At 53.0% G+C, this 21,167-nt stretch overlaps 3 protein-coding genes across 3 annotated transcripts; 1 reads left to right on the top strand and 2 right to left on the bottom strand.

Annotated features, from left to right (window-relative positions):
- Positions 1 to 728: 728 nt before the first annotated feature.
- MONBRDRAFT_29731 (uncharacterized protein) lies at positions 729 to 6,920 on the bottom strand (the record flags this gene model as incomplete). The annotated part of the gene is made up of 27 exons (XM_001750222.1): positions 729 to 935; positions 1,063 to 1,143; positions 1,299 to 1,381; positions 1,503 to 1,584; positions 1,679 to 1,716; positions 1,818 to 1,847; positions 2,002 to 2,046; positions 2,168 to 2,318; positions 2,418 to 2,488; positions 2,515 to 2,636; positions 2,828 to 2,973; positions 3,133 to 3,294; positions 3,382 to 3,572; positions 4,069 to 4,165; positions 4,276 to 4,461; positions 4,565 to 4,667; positions 4,749 to 4,882; positions 4,985 to 5,047; positions 5,221 to 5,513; positions 5,619 to 5,670; positions 5,764 to 5,813; positions 5,935 to 6,019; positions 6,130 to 6,174; positions 6,267 to 6,348; positions 6,461 to 6,513; positions 6,589 to 6,716; positions 6,842 to 6,920. 27 exons carry the CDS (start codon positions 6,918 to 6,920, stop codon positions 729 to 731), a joined length of 2,859 nt encoding a protein of 952 aa, XP_001750274.1.
- Positions 6,921 to 8,022: 1,102 nt separating this feature from the next.
- On the top strand, positions 8,023 to 14,252 carry MONBRDRAFT_34471 (uncharacterized protein; the record flags this gene model as incomplete). Its single annotated transcript, XM_001750176.1, has 24 exons — positions 8,023 to 8,180; positions 8,287 to 8,671; positions 8,759 to 8,926; positions 9,075 to 9,224; positions 9,341 to 9,469; positions 9,577 to 9,738; positions 9,837 to 9,884; positions 10,025 to 10,172; positions 10,256 to 10,342; positions 10,428 to 10,631; positions 10,729 to 10,901; positions 11,035 to 11,109; positions 11,224 to 11,360; positions 11,452 to 11,512; positions 11,609 to 11,670; positions 11,836 to 11,914; positions 11,993 to 12,078; positions 12,161 to 12,222; positions 12,350 to 12,472; positions 12,546 to 12,696; positions 12,823 to 12,903; positions 13,124 to 13,304; positions 13,428 to 13,549; positions 13,865 to 14,252. The coding sequence occupies 24 exons, from the start codon at positions 8,023 to 8,025 to the stop codon at positions 14,031 to 14,033; spliced, it is 3,201 nt and encodes a 1,066-aa protein (XP_001750228.1). The 3' UTR covers positions 14,034 to 14,252.
- A 116-nt stretch (positions 14,253 to 14,368) lies between these two features.
- MONBRDRAFT_29733 (uncharacterized protein) lies at positions 14,369 to 20,447 on the bottom strand (the record flags this gene model as incomplete). Its single annotated transcript, XM_001750223.1, has 22 exons — positions 14,369 to 14,441; positions 14,555 to 14,705; positions 14,797 to 14,983; positions 15,095 to 15,127; positions 15,545 to 15,695; positions 15,792 to 16,052; positions 16,174 to 16,261; positions 16,375 to 16,413; positions 16,491 to 16,719; positions 16,802 to 16,912; positions 17,367 to 17,586; positions 17,689 to 17,777; positions 17,927 to 18,007; positions 18,088 to 18,291; positions 18,361 to 18,531; positions 18,646 to 18,788; positions 18,879 to 19,157; positions 19,241 to 19,360; positions 19,489 to 19,609; positions 19,690 to 19,893; positions 19,984 to 20,263; positions 20,398 to 20,447. 22 exons carry the CDS (start codon positions 20,445 to 20,447, stop codon positions 14,369 to 14,371), a joined length of 3,285 nt encoding a protein of 1,094 aa, XP_001750275.1.
- Positions 20,448 to 21,167: the final 720 nt, after the last annotated feature.

Genomic DNA, 21,167 nt, shown 5'->3' on the forward strand with positions numbered 1-21,167 from the left:
ATACACGTTCTAGTCGCTTGCCGATGTTGTGTGTGCTGATGTCAGAGAAACGATGTGTGTGTGTGTGTGTGTGTGTGTGTGTGTGTGTGTGTGTGTGTGTGTGTGTGTGTGTGTGTGTGTGTGTGTGTGTGTGTGTGTGTGTGTGAGCGTCGAAGACTGATGAGCACAGTGCCAGCTGATCCCTGATTGACTGACAGCTCGCTTGACTTGTACGCATCTGTTTGAGGGGGACTTGAGGCGTAGCACAAGCACCAGCATGCTCACTGGACCTGTTTCGATCGGTGCTTGCTTGCTTTCTCAATCCTAAATCGCAGCTAGATTAGAGTCCATTCATCGTTCCAAGTTTTGTCTACCTAACATTTGCAAATGTTTTCTTTCGGAGCGCTACTCTGAGCTTGGGTTGAATCGAGCCCGTTGAATCCAGAACCTTCCAGCCGTCCATTCAGTAGTACACTTCCCCAATCAGGCTTCCCGTCTTGGCCTCAATCGACGTGTTTCCAGCAGAAGGGGGGACGGTACTGGCTTGGAAAACGGAGAAAAATAGCAATAAACTGAACAAGATGGTCAAAATTCGCGAAAAATTACATTTAATTCACTCAATTGATTGATAATCGAGAAAACACGAACAGGACACACCGAGGCAATGACTCTGTCTTGGATTGTGGACCATGGCATACACTCAACTCGCCGCGACGGCACTCAGGATATCAATTGGCCACCAGCGGCTACTACTTGTAAGGTGGGGGCATCTCGCTGTAGCTAGGCGCAGGATAGGGGGCGGGGGCAGTGGCGGCGGGGGCAGTGGCGGCGGTGGGTTGATATCCTTGATAGGATGCAGGCGGCGGGGGGGCTGCGCTTGCGGCGGTGGCAAATGAAGGCGCCGGGGTCGGCTGATAGGGTGCCGAGGGCATCTTGGAATCGCCTTGCTGGGGTACCTAGTCATGGCCATCAATGCATCATGCCCCAACGGCAAGGATGTCGTCGCTGGTTGAGTAAGGGCAGGTAGAAGATTGCTACACGGCTTCAAGGCAAAGCAAGACGCAGACGGGCAGACGGGCTTACCGTTACCACAATGGTGCTGTTGGAGGTAGTCGCGGCGCGCATGTTAGCGTCCTTGAGCGCATTGATTGTTTGAACCACGTCCTGCAGCCGTTCATTTGACGCAGGCATCGCCACACCATACCGATCCACAGGCGTGATATCAACAGTCAAGCAAAACAAGTGAGACAACATTGTGGAATAAGATGTGCAGAAAGAGGTAGCATGGGAAGCATGTGCTGAGCCGAGCTGTGACGAACCCCGGTTTGATCGGGCTGATAGATGGCAATGTGGGTGGTGACGGGACGGTTGGGGTTGTCGCGGACTTCCAGAGTCAAACGATCTTTCAAGGCGACATTAAATGCGCATAAGTCAGACAATCCTCTGGGAAGCGATGGGCATGATACGAACAAGCAGCAAAGCCCAGAAAACAGGTCGAAACAAAACATAAAATCATCACATACGATAGCCTTGCATTGGCCAGGTGCCTTCTCCAGGGACCAGGTATTGAGCGTCGTCGAGTTGGTCATAGGCGTAGCGCTTCACCTGCAATCGACAGAGCCAGACCAAGGAGGTGCTTGAGCATAAGACGCATTAGGCGCATGAGACGGCACGGCGCAAGACAGTCCTATACTCATACCGTGCGCGCCGTGGTGAAGATGCAGGGGAAGCAGCAGCCTAAGTGTGCCGGGCAAAACAGAGGTAGAGAATGAAACATTGTCGTAACAAACAGTCAAGACAAGGACCCGTGTGTTGAAAAGGTTTGCACCCTGACGTACCCAGGAAAGGATAGGGATCAGTATACATGTCTGCACAGCAGTCAAGGCCAGGCAGCAGTCAAGGCCAGGCGAGTAGGTGAGCCAGATATCGCAAACGTCGGCAAGCCCAGTGCGAGCATAGAAGCATGTGCATCCGAGAAAACCAAAAAGGAAAAAGCAAAAAAAAAGTCAAGGTCACACATACAGATGGCCTTGTTGGTGACGATGAGGGCGCCGTTGCGAGCCTTGCCTATTAGATACAAGACAACCGCGAGTGATATATCACATGAGAGCGAGCGAAGGCCGAGAAAAGATGTCAATGATGCGCAATCTCTGCGATGGCGGAGGAAGCAAAACCCAAAATGACTCACCCTTCATGGAGGAGGCATAGCCGATCCAAAAGATGAGGCCATAGATGCCAGGGACGACGAAGAGCAGGCCCAAGAAGATGCCGATAAAAGCCAGGGGGCGCAGTTCGCGCACAACAGCGTAGGGGTCCTGGGATCGAACGACCCGCACCACCTATTCCATTCGCGGCCAGCCATGGTCAAGGTCAAGTGAGGCGTGAGTCGTGAGTTGTTGCTAGCGCAGGGGCGCCGTGGGAGGAAGCAGTTCACGAACCTGCTCTCCGGGTTGGAGGTGCGCTGCGAAGCGCGATGCGTCGTTCGTCAAGGGGAGCTGCTGCGACATGGCTGTATCACGCAATACCCAACCACACCCACACCCACACACAGACAAGCGAATGAGAAGAACCAAGAGTGACTCATGCGACTCGTCCGTCCGTCTGCCCACCCCGCCGTCGTCTCGCGGGAGATGGCAGGCAGCCGCTGATCCGACGTACTGCAAAAAAAAAAAAAAAAATGAACGAAAGCAATTCATGCTGACACACAAACCAGGAGAAGATGACGCGCGTTTTGTAGAAGATGTTGCAGCTGTTAATGTACTAGAGTTTATGTATTTTAAGATACTGCTGCAAACAAGTGAGAAGATGAAGCAGTAGTAAATTCAGCACACGCAAAACGCACACGTACATAGCCGAGTCTCGTGACTCGTCACAAGTTTCAGACTGGATGGCTTTCGGGTCTGTTGGCACCTCATGGTTGGTCCTGACCATTTGGTGAAGAGTGCACACTGGCGTTGGGCTTTCGAAGTGAGGGTAGCTGCGGTTGTGCACAAGCTGGATGCACATAATCAATTCAGGTCCAAAAAAAAAAGAAGAAAAGAAAATCTGGTCGATGCGCAGCTCTCACTACAACTCATTCACAGTGTCACATCGAACCACTACAGGACAGGACGTAGCGGTTAAAGAAGTACCACAGATGCCTTAGATGCGCACGATGGCAGCAGCTGTGCGATCTATCACATTGGAATAAACGGTTTTTTTGCCTTCAGGAATGTCATTGCGACGCGGCGCGTGAATGACCATACGCCCGTAGGTTCCACCCATGGTGTACTTGGTCAAACGACCCGGGTTCATGATAAGCGAGCCGTTCACCTCCTAGGGCAACGATTCATTATGCGCAAAGAAATTCGTAAGTCAAAGGGCGTCTCATTGGCGCACAGTACGCACGTTGCAGCTGCATACCTTGATGAAAAACCGGAGGTCAGACGGTACAAGGAGCACGTCGGGTGTGACAGGCATGGCCACGTGATCGATGTGGGCATAGTTGAGGGGGACGCTCTGGTCCGGGGGTAGCAAGGGATAGTAGCTTCGCTGTTGAATCAGGTGATGGGCTAACCGCGCCATGCGATCTGACCCTGCATTGTGTGCCGATTCTATAGAGCAGAGCGCAGCGCGATTTGTCATGGCACGGACACAGACACGGACACAGACACGGACACAGACACAGACACAGACACAGACACAGACACAGACACAGACACAGACACAGACACAGACACAGACACAGACACAGACACAGACACAGACACAGACACAGGCACAGACACAGACACAGACACAGACACAGACACAGACACAGACACAGACACAGACACAGACACAGACACAGACACAGGCACAGACACAGACACAGACACAGACACAGACACAGACACAGACACAGACACAGACACAGACACAGACACAGACACAGACACAGACACAGACACAGACACAGACACAGACACAGACACAGACACAGACACAGACACAGACACAGACACAGACACAGACACAGACACAGACACAGACACAGACACAGACACAGACACAGTCTGGTCGGGTCCTTGGCCTGCTGACAATCAATCTCCGGTGACATTGACGACACACCTTGCTTGGAAAGATGCATCAAGATGTCCGTGTTGCTGACGCCAAAAACCAGCTCTTGAATTTTGAAGGTGCAAGGGTTGGGAAACCAAAAAATGCGCTGGTTGGAATTCAAATACAAGCAAGGTTCGGCATGAGTGGTTGACTGCTCTGCAAACAACCCTTGTCATTGCCATGAATGCAGGAGATATCAAACAGCTGCGAGCACACCTCCTGTTCGAGTAACTTGGCGTGTGAGCTGGATAGCGGGCCTTGGGGGTAGACAAAGTCGTGATGGGCATCGCGCAGCGATGGGATAAAAATGACATGTGTGTGAGACAAGGGCTCGACTTTGGCCCAGACTTTTTCAATCATTTCATCAAAAAGTTGAGTAAAAGTTTGATCCAGGTCAGCTCTCTGCGATTGCCAAACCGATCAGAAGTTAGGTGGCGGTATACCAGTGGCTTGAGGCAGGAGGGGTGCGCCCTGGCGTGACACGGGAGCGTAGTGCGACACGCACCTCGACCTTCTTGTTCTCAATGTCGATGAAAGGGCCGAGTAGGATGAGGACGTCTGGAGCGTTGTTCTCGACCACCACGAGGAGGTCGATCAGAGGTTGGTACCTGTTGGTGCAGGTCACCGTGGTCAGAGCGAGCAATCGGAGAGGGACCGAAGCGGGCGGCTTTAGCTTTTTAGGCGCGCACCCTAGGTTGTCCGAGGTCGAAAAGGGGCCTGTTGCCACCATAATGTCCAGAGCTTGCTCTTCGCTGCTGTTGTCTTTGAAGTAATAGTCGAGTAGTTCACTGGGCCGAGTGCGAGCGTGCGGTGCTGAGGCATCCTATACACACCGGTAATCCCAGCGTGAGTGCCAGCTTCTGCCCAATCGCGGCCAAGGGGCAAGATAAAGGCAGCAAAGCCTCAGATACTCATGGTGACGCACGCTAAAGATGGACTTGGCGTGAATGCAATCACCGGCCGAGTTGGAGCCCTCAACGGCGACCACCTGGCCAGGAAAGCACGCAAACTGGGACATGTCTTGAACATTGAGCGAAGTGCGAGCGCCATTGGAGGTCTCGGTCGAGCCCTACTCATGCATAAGTTGCAAACGTCAGGTTGGGCTCCACGGCCCGAGCACGACAGGCACTTTGCCGAGGGTAAATGGCCAACCCATCGTACCTCAAGCACCATGTTGTGAGCCGTTAGGCGACCATCGTCACCAGCGTCTACACACACGCGGCCCGCAACAAGGACGTTGTCTTGTGTTGGGGCTGCCACACTCGCCATGCGCTCTTGGGTCTCCTGTTCCTTTTTGGGATCATCGCCAACAGCCGGTACTGCAGGTTGGAGCAGCTTGTTCTTCTTTATCAACTGCTCAGTCCGATCGTCGATGAGTAGATCCACAATGGCAGCGCGATCCAAAAGTTTTTCATACATGAAACGGTAAGTCTTCTCAAGGGCGTTGGGGAAGACTACGATCCGAGCAGATTGGTGAATGAGCTTGAACCACACCCCAAGCAGGCGATCTATATTCTGGGGAAAAAGGCGTGCGCGCGACCGCCTTGGGTCAAACTCACCAGCCACAGTGAGCGGTGTTCGCTGGTCGCGGTTCGGGGCCGTGGTGGAACGCTACAGAAAGCAAGGGCACAGAGGCGTCAAGTGATTCGATCAGCTTGCCGGTGTGTGGTAGCTTGGCAGAAGAAATTCAAAAGCAATTCAAACCTTGGCTGGATTGAAAGTAACTTCTACTCGGTCTTTATTCAGGCGCTCCTCTGTCGTTGCAAAGCAGGGTGAGCGGTGAGAGGTCCGGGCGACCGTCTGCAATGCATATTGTGGCTTTGCCGCACACTCAAGTCTAGAGCTGCAGTCCTGAAAACCGTGATGACGACATACCGTAGCTTTTGACAGAAGGTGTTGATGCCGGTGAGGCGCTGGTACCACGGGTGGGTGTGGAAGGCGAGTTGTCAGCGCCGGCTCGCTGCGGGTTGCAGCAGCGTGCGCGTTAATGCATATGCAAGAGCAGCGGCTGGCTTATCAACCATGGGTCAATGGTCAGAATGGGAAAACACAACAAAAAGAATTGCTGACCTTGGGTGTGGGTTCTGCAAATTGATGGCGGCGTTGAGAGCTCCGCTGAAAGTCGGGCACCAAGGGGAAGGTGGGGGTCAAGGGCGCGGTGAGAAATCGTCATTTGATGAGTTGAATCGTGGCTTTGGTTGACTGACCTTGCGAGATTGTTGTTTTTCCGACACCTTGGCGGTAATCTCTGTATTGGCGCCAAAAGCAGAGAGCATGCCGCCAGCACCCCTGTAGAGTGATGGGCCACGGCGACGGTCAGAATTCACAATGTTGTGGTCCAGCAGTCAAGACGCGAATGGGTGGGTGGGGGCACGGAGAGAAGAAATCACAGGTGGCTCACCCGGAGCGTGGGGTGGCTGGTACTTCGGCTTCTTGCTGCGTTTCTTTGGCCAGCTAAGGAGTGCCCGGTGAAGGCACGTTGGGTTTGCGTGGGTGCGCAGAGAGCGTCCACGTAATTGCGGCACTCACCTCGGCAGTCAGAATGCGCAGGCTGTCTACGGAGGGCTTCTCGGGAAGTTCGGCACGGATGCAAAAGGTGCTCCATCGATCAACCAGCTGGTGGGCCTTCATCCCATAGTTGGTGCAAATGGTTGCGCCTGGCTCACACCGCGTGTTCAGATTTCAGTCAGAGGTCTTTGAAAGTACGGTGATTGGTTCAAGACGAGCAGATCTAAAGTCGAACAAGCAGGACGCAATCCAACACAAGTCGGCAGAAGCTTACAGCTCTCCAAGGTATCGGCATCCAGGTTCTTGATGGCTTGGGCGCGAAACGCCTGGACCAGATCCTCCAGCACCGACATGGTTGCTGGTCAATCAGCACAATGATGACCCAGGAGGGGAGGAGGGAGATAGGGTCCCAAAATCGGACCGATTCAGAAAGCTTGAACCAGGATAGAGCAAGTGAAGCAGTCGCCTGATTGCGGCCCTGCACCGTCTTGTTCCGAAAAGAGGAGAAAAGAGAGAGAAATAGCAACCGATCACCCCTGTGTCGCTCGGCGCGCTAGAAAAAAAAAAAAAAAAAATGGCGCCGGGTAACGGTCATTTTCGCGCCAATAGCATACATTAGATTTCGAGGGTAAAACGGCCGTAAAATAATACAGAAATAAAAGACGTTATAAAATAGAAGGATGGGAAATATATTTTGAAGGGGACTCTGCATTGAAGTCGTCAGTGGCGGGCGTTATCTTGGGGCACTGACGGTACCAAGCCCTGACGCGGGCTCGATGATGCTTCTCCTGCGCCACCAGCAGGCCATCGCAGCTTCATGTCAAATAATGTAGGCACCTGCCGTAAAGCGTTCGTTCATGAAAGAGCTGTTATAGCGCTTTACATACCTCGGATGCACCGACATTCAAATCTTTTGTTCTTAGCATGAAAACTTTACAAGTTGTTCATAAAAAATTATTGTTAAAAGTTTATAAACTTTCAACAAATTTTTTGATTCGTTTCTGGAGACAGAGAGAGAGAGAGAGAGAGAGAGAGGAGAGAGAGAGAGAGAGAGAGAGAGCGATCCACACACAGAAAATTTAATTATATTTTTTTTAAAACAAATTTCAGTGCGCGACGTGTGTGAGTCTGAGTGTGTGTGTGTGTGCTCGATCACTGTGGCAGGTGTGCCTGGTGTGCGCTCATCGGCGGTGTGCGGAAGGGCGGAAGGGGTGGGGGGGAGTGGAGGAAAGGTGTGGGCAAGGGTGGATTTGCTCACTTCCCTCCAGTTGTTTGGTCCGATGGTCCGGGGGTGTCGGTCGCTGCCGTTGACGCTTGCAGGATCGCGGTTGTTGCTCATCCTTGTCTGCCCTCTGGCCTGCCCTGCTCTCATCGTGCCACATCACTGGTAGGAAGGCAGATCCACATTTCATCGTCGATCGTCCTCGTGTCTGGCTATCGCGCTCGCTTCTCGCCATGGCTCGCGTTGGTGCTTCTCGTGCCAGCCGCACGGGCCTGGCTGTTGGCTTGGCGTTGCTGGGCGTACTCTGCATGGCCATGACGGTCACATCCACGGCTGCGAGTCAGCGCCGCGAGTTTTTGGCTCAGCGCCGCCAAATTTTGGCTCGACCCAAGTACGTGCATGCTCTCATTGCCTAATCCCACGCTTTGCGTCAGCGTCTGCTTGCTGATCCATGCGCATCCTCTCTCCCGCCGCTGTCTCCCTGCATCCGTTGGCAGAACTTCAACTCGCCGGCAGTACTTGTCGCTCGGCCCCGACGGCAACGTGTCTCGAGCCCCGCAGCGTGAGGCACACTGGCATCAACTGCAAGAACATCTCAAGGCTCACCACCAGCGCCCCATCACAGATGCGCCGAGCGGTGTTAAGCGTTCCACCCCGCTCCGTCCAGAAGACCTACTCCCACTTCCCTCAACCTCGGGTCCGACCGCAGAAAGTTTTCCCATCCCGGCTGAGCTTCGTCGTCGTCGCGCTGCCAGCGACAATGCTGCTTGTACCAATGTGGACATGACGAGTGTTTCTGAGCGAGTATCACAGGCCACGGACAGCTATACGTTCGAGGCCACGGGTGGTCTATATCTCAACTGGCTGGGAGCGCCGTACGAGGTGCGTCCGACTTGTTCTAGTCGCTTTGCTACAAATCACTTGGGCTCTCATCCCTGCTCTCGTTTTCTCTGCCATCCGCTTTTAAAGGGCATCATGGCCTGGCTCGAGTTTGGTAGCAGTACCACGCAGGGCAACGCCTACTGCTCGTCAGATATGGGCAAAACTTTTGCGGCATGCTCGGGCATTACACTCGATATCGCCGATTTTGTTTCCATCGAGCCTCCCAACAACAAGAAGATGGCTGGTGGCCTGCTTGTGCGTTTTTCCCCTTCTCACCCTGCCATTGCGGCCCGGGCACTTCCTCCCCTACTTCTAAGCCCAGATCAAGCATGATCTCGTCTTTGAGCCTGTCCGCCTCACTTTCCGCCGTCCCTCTTCGTGATCACTCTGCCTCCCTCATCAGGTGTACGCCCTCCCCGTGACGGGCAAGTTCATTTTTGTGGCGAGCGATGACCTCCAATTCACCAAAAAGAGTGTCAACGAGGCTTACGATCGCATTCTTCTCCACCCCACCGACCAGACTCAGCTGCTGGGCTTTGTGAAGGCATCCTTGGTACGATAACGGTCGTGGCCTCTGCCAGGACCTGATTCAGACAGCGTAAAATCTGATCGGTGCCGCACATTGCACGGTCACCTCACTTGCTTTGGCGTGTGCCGTCTTGATTGCAGAATGGCGTCGAGAGTGATACCATGTATCATCTCAAGTACAGCAATGGCGAGTTTAGTGAAACCCAGCTCGAGACTCACGTGCACTTTGCCGAGTGGCTGCAGCCGCAGTTTATCCTCGAAAGCGATGAAGTAAGCAGCACCTCCTCTTCGCCTTGTTCCGATCAAGCTTTGGCAAGCCGGAGGCTTCTTTTTCTTGGTTGCTGTGCTTATACCACTGTGCCTTTTCCCTTGGAAAGTCCGACGTCATTCTCATGACGCAGTATCAGCCAGAGGCCGACACTAGCAGTGGTCAGGAGAGTGACGCCGACGTGCCCATCCATTTTGTTCGCATTGAGAACCCATCCTCTTCAACGCCGCACCGCGTTACCCTCAAAGAAAATTGCCACGAGTTTACACAGGTGCCTAGTTTCTCGCTCCACGCCCTAAGCGCTGCAAAACGCCTTCACCTTGTGCTTGCTCACCACGTTCTCTTGTCGGTCTCCTTTCTTGTTTTCAGTCGGACTCGTTCCTGTTTGTCAAGGAGACACCGGGCACGTTTGGCGAGGTTGGCTCAACGAGCGCTGTCACATTTTACCTCCCGTTCAATGAGAAACTATCATTTTCCACTTGAAGTTTTCGTTTTGCAAGTCACCCGCGCATCGGTCCCGGATCGTTCATCCGCACACGTGTGTGTGTTGGCCATAGCAAACTTTGCACGTGAGCTCGGACAACGGCAAAACCTTTACTGAAACAGTGTTCCCGACAAGTGGCAAGTCTCTCAACTACTATGTGACGGAAACCGGCGAGGGCGAAGCACTGGTCGTTTCGGAAGCTCAAATCACAGGCTTTTACGGTAAATTTCATCTACGGACCTGCTTGCGATTATACAACAACGATATCATTGATCGCCTCACATGTTCATTTCCATCCCTGTAGGCAACCTCTCCATTACAATTCAAGGCACAAGTACCGTGCTTCAGGCAGCCCGACTCAAAGAGTCTCCATTAGTTGAAACGGCTCTGAGTAAGCTTGACCTGGTTTCATGGCTGTTCTGCTCATGGTGATAGCGATTGGTAAATTTGCTAAACCCTGTCATGTCACTGCGCAGCTGGGAAGGTGGTCAAGCCCGCTTCAAACCCAACAGGCTGTGCTGACAGCGGGGGTATCGGCACGAGTGTGGCCGGCTTTATCGTTCTCGTTCAGCGCGGGGATTGCACCTTTGCCGAAAAGGTGCGCCTTGCCGAGGATGCCGGAGCCGCCGCGCTCATCATTTACGACACTGCAAGCGATTACATTGGTGGCGTTTACGGCTGTATGTAGTGCACACCCCCGCCTTTCTTTTTTTAACAATTGCCTATTCGAGCCAAGCTTGTCTCAATTTGACTGTGCATTTGGCGTTGGCAACACAGTGGACAAGGCGGATGCAACCCCAACCATCCCGGCCATGCTCGTGGGCAAGAACGCTGGCCAGGTTCTGTGGAATAAGGCTGGGACTGATGGCCAGTCGACTCTCTCGGTTACGCTGGTTGAAGAAGACGTCTCAGAGCAGAGCTTGTACCGGGAAACCGTCTTGTACATTTCGGTATGGGACTCTCTTTTTTTTGAAAAGAAAACACAAAGAGCACAGAACAGAACAACACAAAGCTAACCTTGAGCACCCCCATTGGTTTGAATTCAGAACCCTCACTCATCAAAGCTTTCACCTCTTGCTCCAGGACGCTACGGGCGTTTACTATACGGTTGCTTTGCCCGATATTCTCTACTTTCCCGCCACGGAGGAGAGTGACGAGGTCAGCAGCGTTACAAAGTCGTTGGCCTGCCCCCTTTTTTGCCATCTCTTTTCACATGAAGCACTCTTGCTCATAATGATTTTTTTTTGTTTGTGGTTTGTGCCTGCGTATCAGGTGGTTGATCTGCATGCAGTGCAGAGCCAGCGCGGTACACTCATTGCCAATGTCCTAGACCAAGGCTCATATGTCAGCTTGATCTCGTACAACAAGGGGGCGCTGTGGAGCAAGATTCCAGTGCCAGAGAATAGCCGGTATGTGTCTTTTACCGCGCTTGTTTGGTATCGAGTTTTACTTCCATTTCTTGAAGCTGACTGTAAATTTGCCCTTGAACAACATCCGCAGAAGTCGTTGCGAGGGCTCGAATGAGTGCAATCTTCACGTGACACTTGAGATCTGGCAGGCGGTTCGTTCTCTCAACCTTTTCGTCGAGTTTTTGTTCATCACTGCACAACGCTTCCAAGGGTGTACTCATTCAAAACACATGTCTCGCTGTGCCTAGCTGTATGGCGTGCCGCTCCCGTCAAGTCGTGCCAATGCACCAGGGATTGTCATGGTCAACGGGTCAGTCTGCAGTCTCTTCAGCTTGTGATTTGTCATGTGTTTTGCATCTCCTATCCGTCTGTGACCAGCCACATCATACTTCGTTTCATTCTCGTTTCAACTTGCCAAGGCTGCTGCGCGGTCACATTTCACTCGTTTTTCTGATCACGGTTTCTGGCGGCGCAGCTTTGTCGGTGCGGCGCTGGCCGACACATATGATTCAAACGTGTACCTGTCACGCAACGGTGGATTCACCTGGGATGAGGTGAGGGGGTGAATGATGTGCGCTTGATGGTGGCGCTCGTTTTGATCAGCGTCTGGCCCTAACTCGGACTCGTTCTAGATGTTTGGCAAGCCTCATTTGTATGAGATCTTGAACTACGGTGCCTTGCTGGTAGCAATTCCATACCTCCAATCGAGCACCATCAGGTCTGTTGTGCTGATCCAAATGCAGGGCAGTTTATGCATCCTTTGTTCAGACCGCGGACTCACGATGCTGGTGTCCTTTCAGCTATTCCATGCTGGACGGTCGAGAGGACGAATGGGCTACCTTGAAGATTGCGGAGAGCGATGGTGCGCAACCGCTGCGCCACCTTACTGGCCTGCTTTCCGCTCACTTGGACAGGCTGCGCTCTGGCATGACCTCAGGTCACGAACTGGCGGCGGACGACTCATGCATGGCCCTTTCTGATTGTCGTAGTCTGGCTGTACTTTGCTACAGAGCCCTCTCATCGGGAGTCTGCCGTTTCACTTTTTTACCAAAATGATGACTACTATTGGGTGACCAAAACAGTCGACATGGCCGATGCCTCTGTACCCTACTGTGAGTCCGCTATTCCAACACCACCAGATCTGTTTTTCTTTCTGCTTCCAATTTCCTCTTCTCCGTTTGATAGTTTTTGATTACATCCTGACGCCGAGCTTTGATTGTTTCCTAGGTTTGGACGCCGACTTTTATACCGAGACTGTGCCTAATACTGGCACGACAAAGGACGTGTGCCTTCTGGGTGGCCTCTACTCACACCTGCGTCGCAGCAGCTGCGCCCTGTACGTCAATGTGCTTGAAAAGGCGTCCTGCAACACACCGCACTCAAATCCAGAAATGCAACACCTGCCAGCGCTCTTGCTCACGGGATTTCCACTTTTCGTATCCTGGTGCTCGAATCATCATAGCTGCTCGATTGATGTGGACCAGGACGTGCACACACTGACTCTGGAGCACTCGTGCGCATGTTCCAGAGAGGATTATCAATGGTGTGTGTGCTTGTCCTCGTCTTTGCCCACACCCTTGTCCAGATTGCTCGAGCAGTGCCTTTTGATTTGACACGCTTGATTTGCTTCCATGTTTATCTGGTCTCTCGACGTCAATATGATCAAGTGCGCCTGGGTTTTTCCGTCAAGACGTGTTGAACCATTCCTCGCCGTGCCTTCTGGACCACAGCTACGCCATGGAGGTTGACTGCTTTGTATGTAGCCTCGCGTATGGTGGCATATCTTTTGGATTGAGCACCTCCCCTGCCCTCATCCGCCGTTCTACCTCACAGCCGGAGGAATCCACGACCATGGTTTCCTCGTATGCCAAGATCGCGGGAGACGTGTGTGAGGAAAGCTCACTTTCCAAGCAATACGAGGCTGCATCGGTCGAGCTCACTTGCGTAAGTCCTTCGCACGTTGGTTGGCCCCGTGGGTGTTTCTGAGTGGTTGAAAAGCTTCTCCGACCACTCAACGCCGCTGCTCCTGCTGGTTTTGTCACTCTGCCCCCATTCTCATACCCACAGACCTCGCACAAGAAGCGCCACCTCTCCGCTGGTGCTGGCTTTGCAGTGGCACTGGCCGTGCTCATCTGTCTTGTTGTCTTGATTGCGGGAACCTTTTACTGCTCTCCGCGCGCTCGTTCTTTGTGAGTGTCATCGAAACCGGAGCCTGGTCAAGCTGTGCCTACCGCATCCATCACATCTCACTTTATACTTGCCTGTTCATCGCAATTTGACAGCGCGATCCGCAGTTGCGGCGTGGAGGACGGCATCCTGGGTTGGTGTGGTCGAGGCCTGTCCCGCTTCTCTTGCTTCCGCCGCCGACCGGTTTATTCGTAAGTCATACCGTACCTTGCAGTCTCTTTCACCAAGCTTGAAAGTGGTTTTGGGTTTTTGGCTTGGCGTTGGAAACGCCGGTGTTTGACACCTCACCTTCATTATGTGTCCCCCCGCCCCCTCAGGTACCAACAACTTGAGGCTGGCCTCAATGGCGATACCAGCCTGGGCCCGTTGGACAGTGACGATGACATGCTGATTGGCGAGGAAGATGCGCTGGAAGGGCCCATTCGGCCGATCGGCGGGAATGCCCATTTCGATGACGATGACGACGAAGATGACTTTTTCAAGTAGTGGGTCGTTTCTGATTTAGTCTGAGCAACCGCCATGCTCGCGTTGCTCCTCTTGTTTGTACAGAGCTATTTTATGACTCTTGTATGCCCCTTTCCTTTCCTTTCTTTTTCATTTGTTTCAAAGGAACTCGCGTGATGCTCAAACCTCCCCAAGGGAGCCTTGTGACAACACCATGATACCTTGATCACTGATTACAACCAAATTTAAGACGACCTTTGATTCATGTGGACGTTTTCTACATTGCTGCAAAAAAATATTTTCATGGAACAACGGCGCCAAGGGGGGCTCGTTGAAGCAGTTCCTTTCTTCATGCCTGTTTGACAAACGTAGTCTGGTTACAACTCATCGTGTGCCGCACGCACGTAATGCAGGTCGTAGCGGTAGTCAAAGGCCACCTGTGCACCGCCCCTAGAGTATTGACTTTGAGAGCGAGTGCATTTGGCGAACCAGCAAAAGTGAGGACATGGTCTTTGCTGCCAGCACGAAAACTCAGGAATAGCCATTATCAAGTTGCCACAAACCGGATGGGCATCTCATCAGCCATCTCTAGCACTTGATCCCACAGCTGCCAGGATGCCACAAGGTTGTCGTCTGTCACAAACGCGTCCCGATTGCCGGCGAAAATTTGCTGGATCAGGTGACTGTAAGCCACATCACTGCCCAAGGTGGCAGCTAAAGATACCAACAAGCATCAGATCAGTGTATGCGTATAGACTTGATGACAATGTAGTGCGAGCAAGCCATGAACCAGGCGCAAACACACGTGGGAAGAAGAGGCGCTGAGGGCCCACGGTCTTCTCAGTCCAGTCGGCGGGGGCAGCAATATTGCCAAAGTCAGCCCCTTCTGCTGGAATAGCTACGTGAGCCGGCTGGCCATCACCTTGGATGTGAAACAAAATTTCGGTTCCATCCGCAAAAGTCATGGTGGCATTGGCGCGACGAGCTTCAAACTATGGATGCGGTTCAGACAAAAAAAAAACTTGCCAGGTGAGCATGCCCCACCGGCCGCCTGCTTTGCCGAGCAGTCTAATGACTGATAAGCATGGCATGACACGACGTACCGCCTTGCCGCTGCTGATGATGGCTCGTTTTCCCTACAGCCAGCATATGGGATCAAGGACAAGCCCCAGAAGGCAACGCGGTATCAGCACGGCGCGTAAAACCCCGAGTCTCAGCAGTTCAGCTCTTGACAGAGCCGACGCGTACCTCAACAAAAGGTGCGTGAATTTCGAGTTCTGCGGCAGCAAAAGTCGGCACGCTGGAGGCTTGCTTCTCTGCACGTGGGATCATTTTCGCTCAGCGTGGTGGAACATTGATCGCACGATGCAGGCAGAAAGATGAGACAAGTTTCAACGACTTTGGGCTCACTTGGATCGTCAGCTCGCACGTGGTCCTCATACGTGTCATACTGTCCAACCAAAACCTGCCTTGGCTTCAGCTGTGGCGACGATGAGCACCAGATGTACAGGGGAGCTGGCGACCGAGCAAGCATATCCGCAGGCATGCTGTACCTGCATGAGCATCGAATCCTTGTACGCGAGGTAGTTGCCATGGCCAGTCAGTGGCATGACAAAAGACAATGCAGCCAGCATGACCTCGGTCAGGTGGTTTTGCATGACATCGCGAATGATGCCGTACTCATCGAAAAAGCGCGTGCGGCCTCTATCGCAGGAGCAAATCGAGGCGTGCAACATACGGTCGGTGAGTCGAGTCACAAGCGAGGCTCACGGTGTTGTTGACTGAATCAAAGCCACCTACTCGCAATCTTCGGTCTCAAACATGTGAACGGCGACGTGGGAGAGGACACGCTGAATGTCGAGACGGTGCAAGGCGTGTGCATTGTGGTGCACAAAGGGCACGATTTGTGCAACACCCCGCTTGCCGAGATAGTGGTCAATACGATAGATTTGTTCTTCTGCAAACTGCTCATGTAAGCCTTGACCCAGCTCGACTGCGCTCTCCGTGTTGCTGCCAAAGGGCTTCTCAATTACAATCTTGATTTGCCCCGCGCCCTTAGGTCTATGCAAGAAGATATGTGAGTGGGGCAGGGACGACGCAGGGCTTGGTGAGTAAGGCACACCACAAGAAGGGGGAAGAAAAGTACAAAACACAAGGTGAACAAGGCTGCAGCTTGGCACACCGTAGGTGCTGGCTGACGCTGGCAGCCGTGGATATGTAAGCCCCCGGTGGGATTGAAAGGTACACTAGGGCATCGCATGATGCGCGATCTGCAGAGAAAAAAAAGGGGGGGTCTCATGAGACCGGAGCGTTGGGAGGTAGACATTGCGTAGGACCAAGAAGTACTCAAGGATCACTAAGCACAAGTCGACACAGGACGCACCGGAAAGAGATTGAAGGCGCTTGCCAAGCGCTTCAAAGTCTAGCAGCAGGCAAACCATTAAGGGCCAGTGAGTAGGCAGCAGGCAAGCCAGGGCCATCCAGAGCCGAACAGCATACCAGCGTCCTTTTTGAGCTGAGCATAGCGCACAGGCTGACGGAAAGCGTCCAGCATCTCAGAATCACAAGCTTCGATAAGGTCTGAACAATGAATGCGCTCGGATAGAATGGTTCGAAGCAGTGCTTCGCCGTCGGCTGGCGCAGCACGAGCGGCACCAAAAAATGCAAAGCTATGCTGTGGCTGTGTGGCTGCCAGCTCAAAAAAGGCCTGCCACAGGTATTTTTTAGCCTAGTGCAGCAGAACAAACGTGGCAATGTGAGCAGCTGTTGCTGCCGGACATGGCGCAGGTACTGAGCATTGAATGGCTCACCAGGCTCCCGGTTGCGCCGAGCAGAATAACATTGGTGCAGCTGGTGGAAGCTTCTCCCGGTTGTCCCATGGGCTGATCCGCCTCTGAACCAGTCTCCTGACCAGCAACCAGCTGTGATCCCATCATCAAGACCAGGGCCAGCGCCACCAAGCCTGCTGTGACTGGTCCCAATCGGCGCACGTGTCGCTCTGCCATTGTGAATTTTTTGGTTTTTTTTCCAAAATCTCGAAAAAAAAAATGAAAAAAAATGGTTCCTTTTTTTTTTTTTAACATCCGAATGGATCGATCTAAATTTCAATTGACAACCCGACTTTCGATTGATGACGGAAGACCAAGAGCAAGGCCGTGCACACGTATGGATATGCTGGAAACAAGCACGTGGGGGAAGCACAATTGAGGCATAACCTAAGACTTGCCAGAGTTTTTCCAGCGGTATGATAAGCGCATGTCACCGCCTCGCTTCCACATGGTGCTTCTGACACGCAACAGTGTCATCATGGGATGCACAACCTGCGATGAATTCGCAAAAGAGGGAAGAATGAGTCGAACACGTTCAATGACGTACCATGCTCGCCTTGTCCGACTGGCAGACCAAACGCACCTGATCATTGCAGAGAATTTCCAAATAGTCGGCAACCTGGCTACCTATTTCCGGGCGTGTGGCTTGCCAGCGGGTGGGTTCGCCTTCGCGGGCAGCAATCTCATTGGCAACCAGCGGCAGCCGATTATGCGCATGCCGAGCCAGACGCCATGCTGGCAGACAGCTCATGCATGTTAAGAATGATCTGAAGCACCACACGAGGACCAGTGCCAAGGGCAAACATGAGGCCTTTGGTGTGTCCACACCGCCAGTCGTGCACATTTGCAGATCAAGGTCTGTAACTCACGAGTCGAGAGCTCCCATCGCCGTCTCAGCGCCTTCAGCGGGTAACAAGTGAAACTGAATCTTATCACAGGGGTTGGCACCAATGTGTTGCTGCAGTGACATCCAAGGGAAATTTGAAAAAATGAAAAAAAAAAAAAAATTAAAACACGTTGTCAGTTGCATACGGGCCTTTGGCATTCAAAGGGGGCAAACGGGCAGTTGGCAGAAAGCAAGAGTTTCACACGTCTCCAAGTACCGACCGGCTGTGTTAGCACAGAAGTCACCCATATTGGCAATCGCACGTCATAAAGCTGAAAGTTGGCAGGAAACGCGAGCGCTTGCTAGGGGGCACGGCAAGATGGAGCATTGAGGACGCACAACCTGTTGAGATGGACGAGTTGGTCGATGCGACAACACTTACCACACTCTCGGCGGCCAGCACCTGGCTTTGCAGAGTTACGCTCACAATGGCAGTCTCCGGCAAGTCAAAAATGTCGTGTTGAAAGCCAGCAGCTACAGCCTCGGCCCGCACAGCTTCGATCCAGGAATCAAGCGGTTTAAAGCTTGGATCGCTCTGTTGCTTCATCAGAATTCGGCTCCGCACGAACCATTCTCGATGCAGACTCTAGAACACCCAGGCCATGCCATGAAATCACGTAACGGATTAACAAAATTATATCAAAATTTGACCAACCTGGAGGACGGCCGCGCCGAGATTGATGCGTGCATCGTCTACGTTGTGGAGGTCAAGCAATTTCCACGCCTTGAACGCTGAGCTTGCCTCGAGGTGTACGGTGAGGCACCCAAGCTTGTGCTCCAGGGCGCACCAGGACGGCACCTGCTGCAGGCATTCTATGCTGTCATACTACACAGTAGAAAAAAAAAAAAAGAATAGAATAAGGAGAGCACGCCTCTTGCTATCGGTGAGGTGCTGTTGGGGACACTAGTTCGCGCCTTGAGGCGGGGCGACACGACCCACCGTGTCGTCAAAAGAGTTTGTGCTGTCCAAGGGGGTGCGTTCACCCGTGACAATGTTGATAAGGACATAGTGCCCATCGCTGTACTGCGTGAGTGCACGTTCGCGATCGGGCAAAAGCTGGTGCTTGACAATGGCCGGTGCCCCTAGATTCCAGTCCCGCCCGTTTGCAATTCAAGTTAGGGGTGCCGAGCAAGACCTTATTCTCATGGGCACACCCAGTGATCAATACTCACCCTCAAGACGAAGAAGCGGTTCAGTCAGGAGCGCAGTCGCCTCGACAAATTCGCTCTCAGCGGAAGAGGCTCCCAGTGCGGCGTCAGCTGCACTGGAAGTGGTGCCTTGCAAGTCCCACGCCGAGACGGAACAATCCAGCGATGAAACCCATAGTCGCTGGCGTTGCTCATCCAGGCAGAGTGAGGTGACGGGCTGATCGAAGGCAGCCAGAAGCTGACTTGACAAGGTTTGCTCTTGTGCTTTCCGCAGATCGGTTACCAACACGCTGCCCAGACGATCTGACACGTCAAGCAAAAGAGCGTCACGCTGAGGTGCCTACTAGACTGGCCAGTGCGTTCGTGGCAGGTCTGCGCCCTCGCACCTGCTGAATAGAGCTTTGAGAGGTCTGAGGAGCAGGCCATGGCCCACACACTAGCTTCGTGCACGCCCAAGGTAGAGACACATTGCTGGCGGCGAATATCCCACAGCTTGATGTTGCAATCTAGTGGCCATTGTTCATCATCACGTCAATCTTTCGGATGTGGCTTTGCATGGGCCAAAAGTACCCGAGGCCCAACCAAAACGTTTAGACAAGGCAGGTCACGCGGCCAAGGGCAAGAGGTGGCATACCGGCCGAGCATGACAGCAGATGGTTGCCGTCCTCGCTCATAAACAGGTCACGGATGTTGTCTTGGTGGCCCTTGAGCGAGTGAAGCTGCTTGCGAGCTCGGGGATCCCAGAGACGAATAATCTAGTATGAATGAACCAACTCAGTGAACCCATGACTTGAAAAACGTCCAAAGTAGTCTGGGCACGCCAAGCAAAACCAACGTGATCAGAGGCTCCGGCTGCAACTAAAGAGGCATCGGCATTTAGGGCCAGTGAGTAAAAGGAGCAGTCGCTGTGGTGAATTTCTGTCGATTGCACATCTCGCAGGCTGCTCAAGTCGTGGACGATGATGCGGCCATCCAGGCCGGCCGTCACAAAGTGCCGCATCTTGGGGGTGTAGCAAAGGGCTTTGACGTAATCCTTGTGCTACCAGAGTTGAATCGAGGCAAAGGTTCACCAGGTCAGCGATTCAGGTGGCAGGAAATGTCAGGGTACTCAGGGGAGGATAGGTCATACTTTGTCCAAGGTTGCAACGCATTGGCGCGAGGCTAGGGTCCAGACTTTGACCGAGGCATCCGAGGACGCAGACAGCAGGAAGCCAATGTCATCACACACGGCCAGACTGTTGACCCAGTCTACGTGTTGTGCAAAGCGGCCACGAAGCGCCAGCCCCTTTGGCTGCACGTCGTACTCGCGCACAAACCCATCACGGCCAGCCGTAAAAACAACATCCTGCTCTCCGGGAAGGCAGCGCACCGCATTGACGGCAAAGCGATGCTGCTCAGCTTCGGGCTCCCTGGACAGGCAACAGCAGCAAATTGGCGTGAGTGGCCACATCATGTCCAGCTTTGTGAGGCGGAAGATGCAAGGGAAAAGGAAGCAAAAGCAAAAAAAAAAAAAAAGAAGAAGGGCTTTGCGATGGGGTCGCACCGGAGCGTGTAGGAGACGCGCGTACGCCGATCGTCAGCTGCAGAACCCATTTCATCGATATCCGCAATCGGAGCGCGCCGTTTCACCGGAGACCGCCGACCGTTCCGGCACTGCCGTGAGACGACCAGACTGCATCAACAGCACTCCTTGCACCCCCTTCCGAATTAAAAAAAAAACCCCCCAAATCAAACCAACAGAGGGACTCGACCCCTCGCTCGTCTACTTGACCACCACACCCTATCCAGCTTCACACAAGCCCCCTGAATGCTATCCCCGTCACTGGTCCACCCAGCGCCACCGCCAGAAAAGCACAACAGCCGCCGCGCCGCTCGTGATCCAATAAAGACGCAAAATAAACCCAGCCCCTCCTAAATAAAGATCTTCCAAAATGTGCTGACATTGCTGGGAAGAGATTAAAGTGTGATATATATCACAGATGTCTGACATATAAAGTGTGTCAAGTGTTACTGTATCACAACGAGTGATTTTTCTTGATTTTTTCGTCGTCGTCGTCGTCGTCGTCGTCGTCGTCGTCGCCGTCGCCCTCCCCTCTTGTGCGCTGCTGGGGTCAGGGCTTGCGGGCACACTGGATCGCGGGCTTGGGCTGCTTGTACTGGTGTTGGGCTAGATTTTAAGCTAGGGGTATGTTTTGTTGTTGGGATTTGGGCGCTGTGTGGGGCGATTTGGAACGCGGGTCTCAGCTGTGCCTATTTTTTTTAATTTTTTTTTTTTCTGCCAACGTGGCGGTACTGTGGTCAAAGGTCATGCAT

The sequence above is a fragment of the Monosiga brevicollis genome, genomic scaffold (assembly GCF_000002865.3).
Source record: "Monosiga brevicollis MX1 MONBRscaffold_38 genomic scaffold, whole genome shotgun sequence".
Taxonomy (NCBI): Eukaryota; class Choanoflagellata; order Craspedida; family Salpingoecidae; genus Monosiga; species Monosiga brevicollis.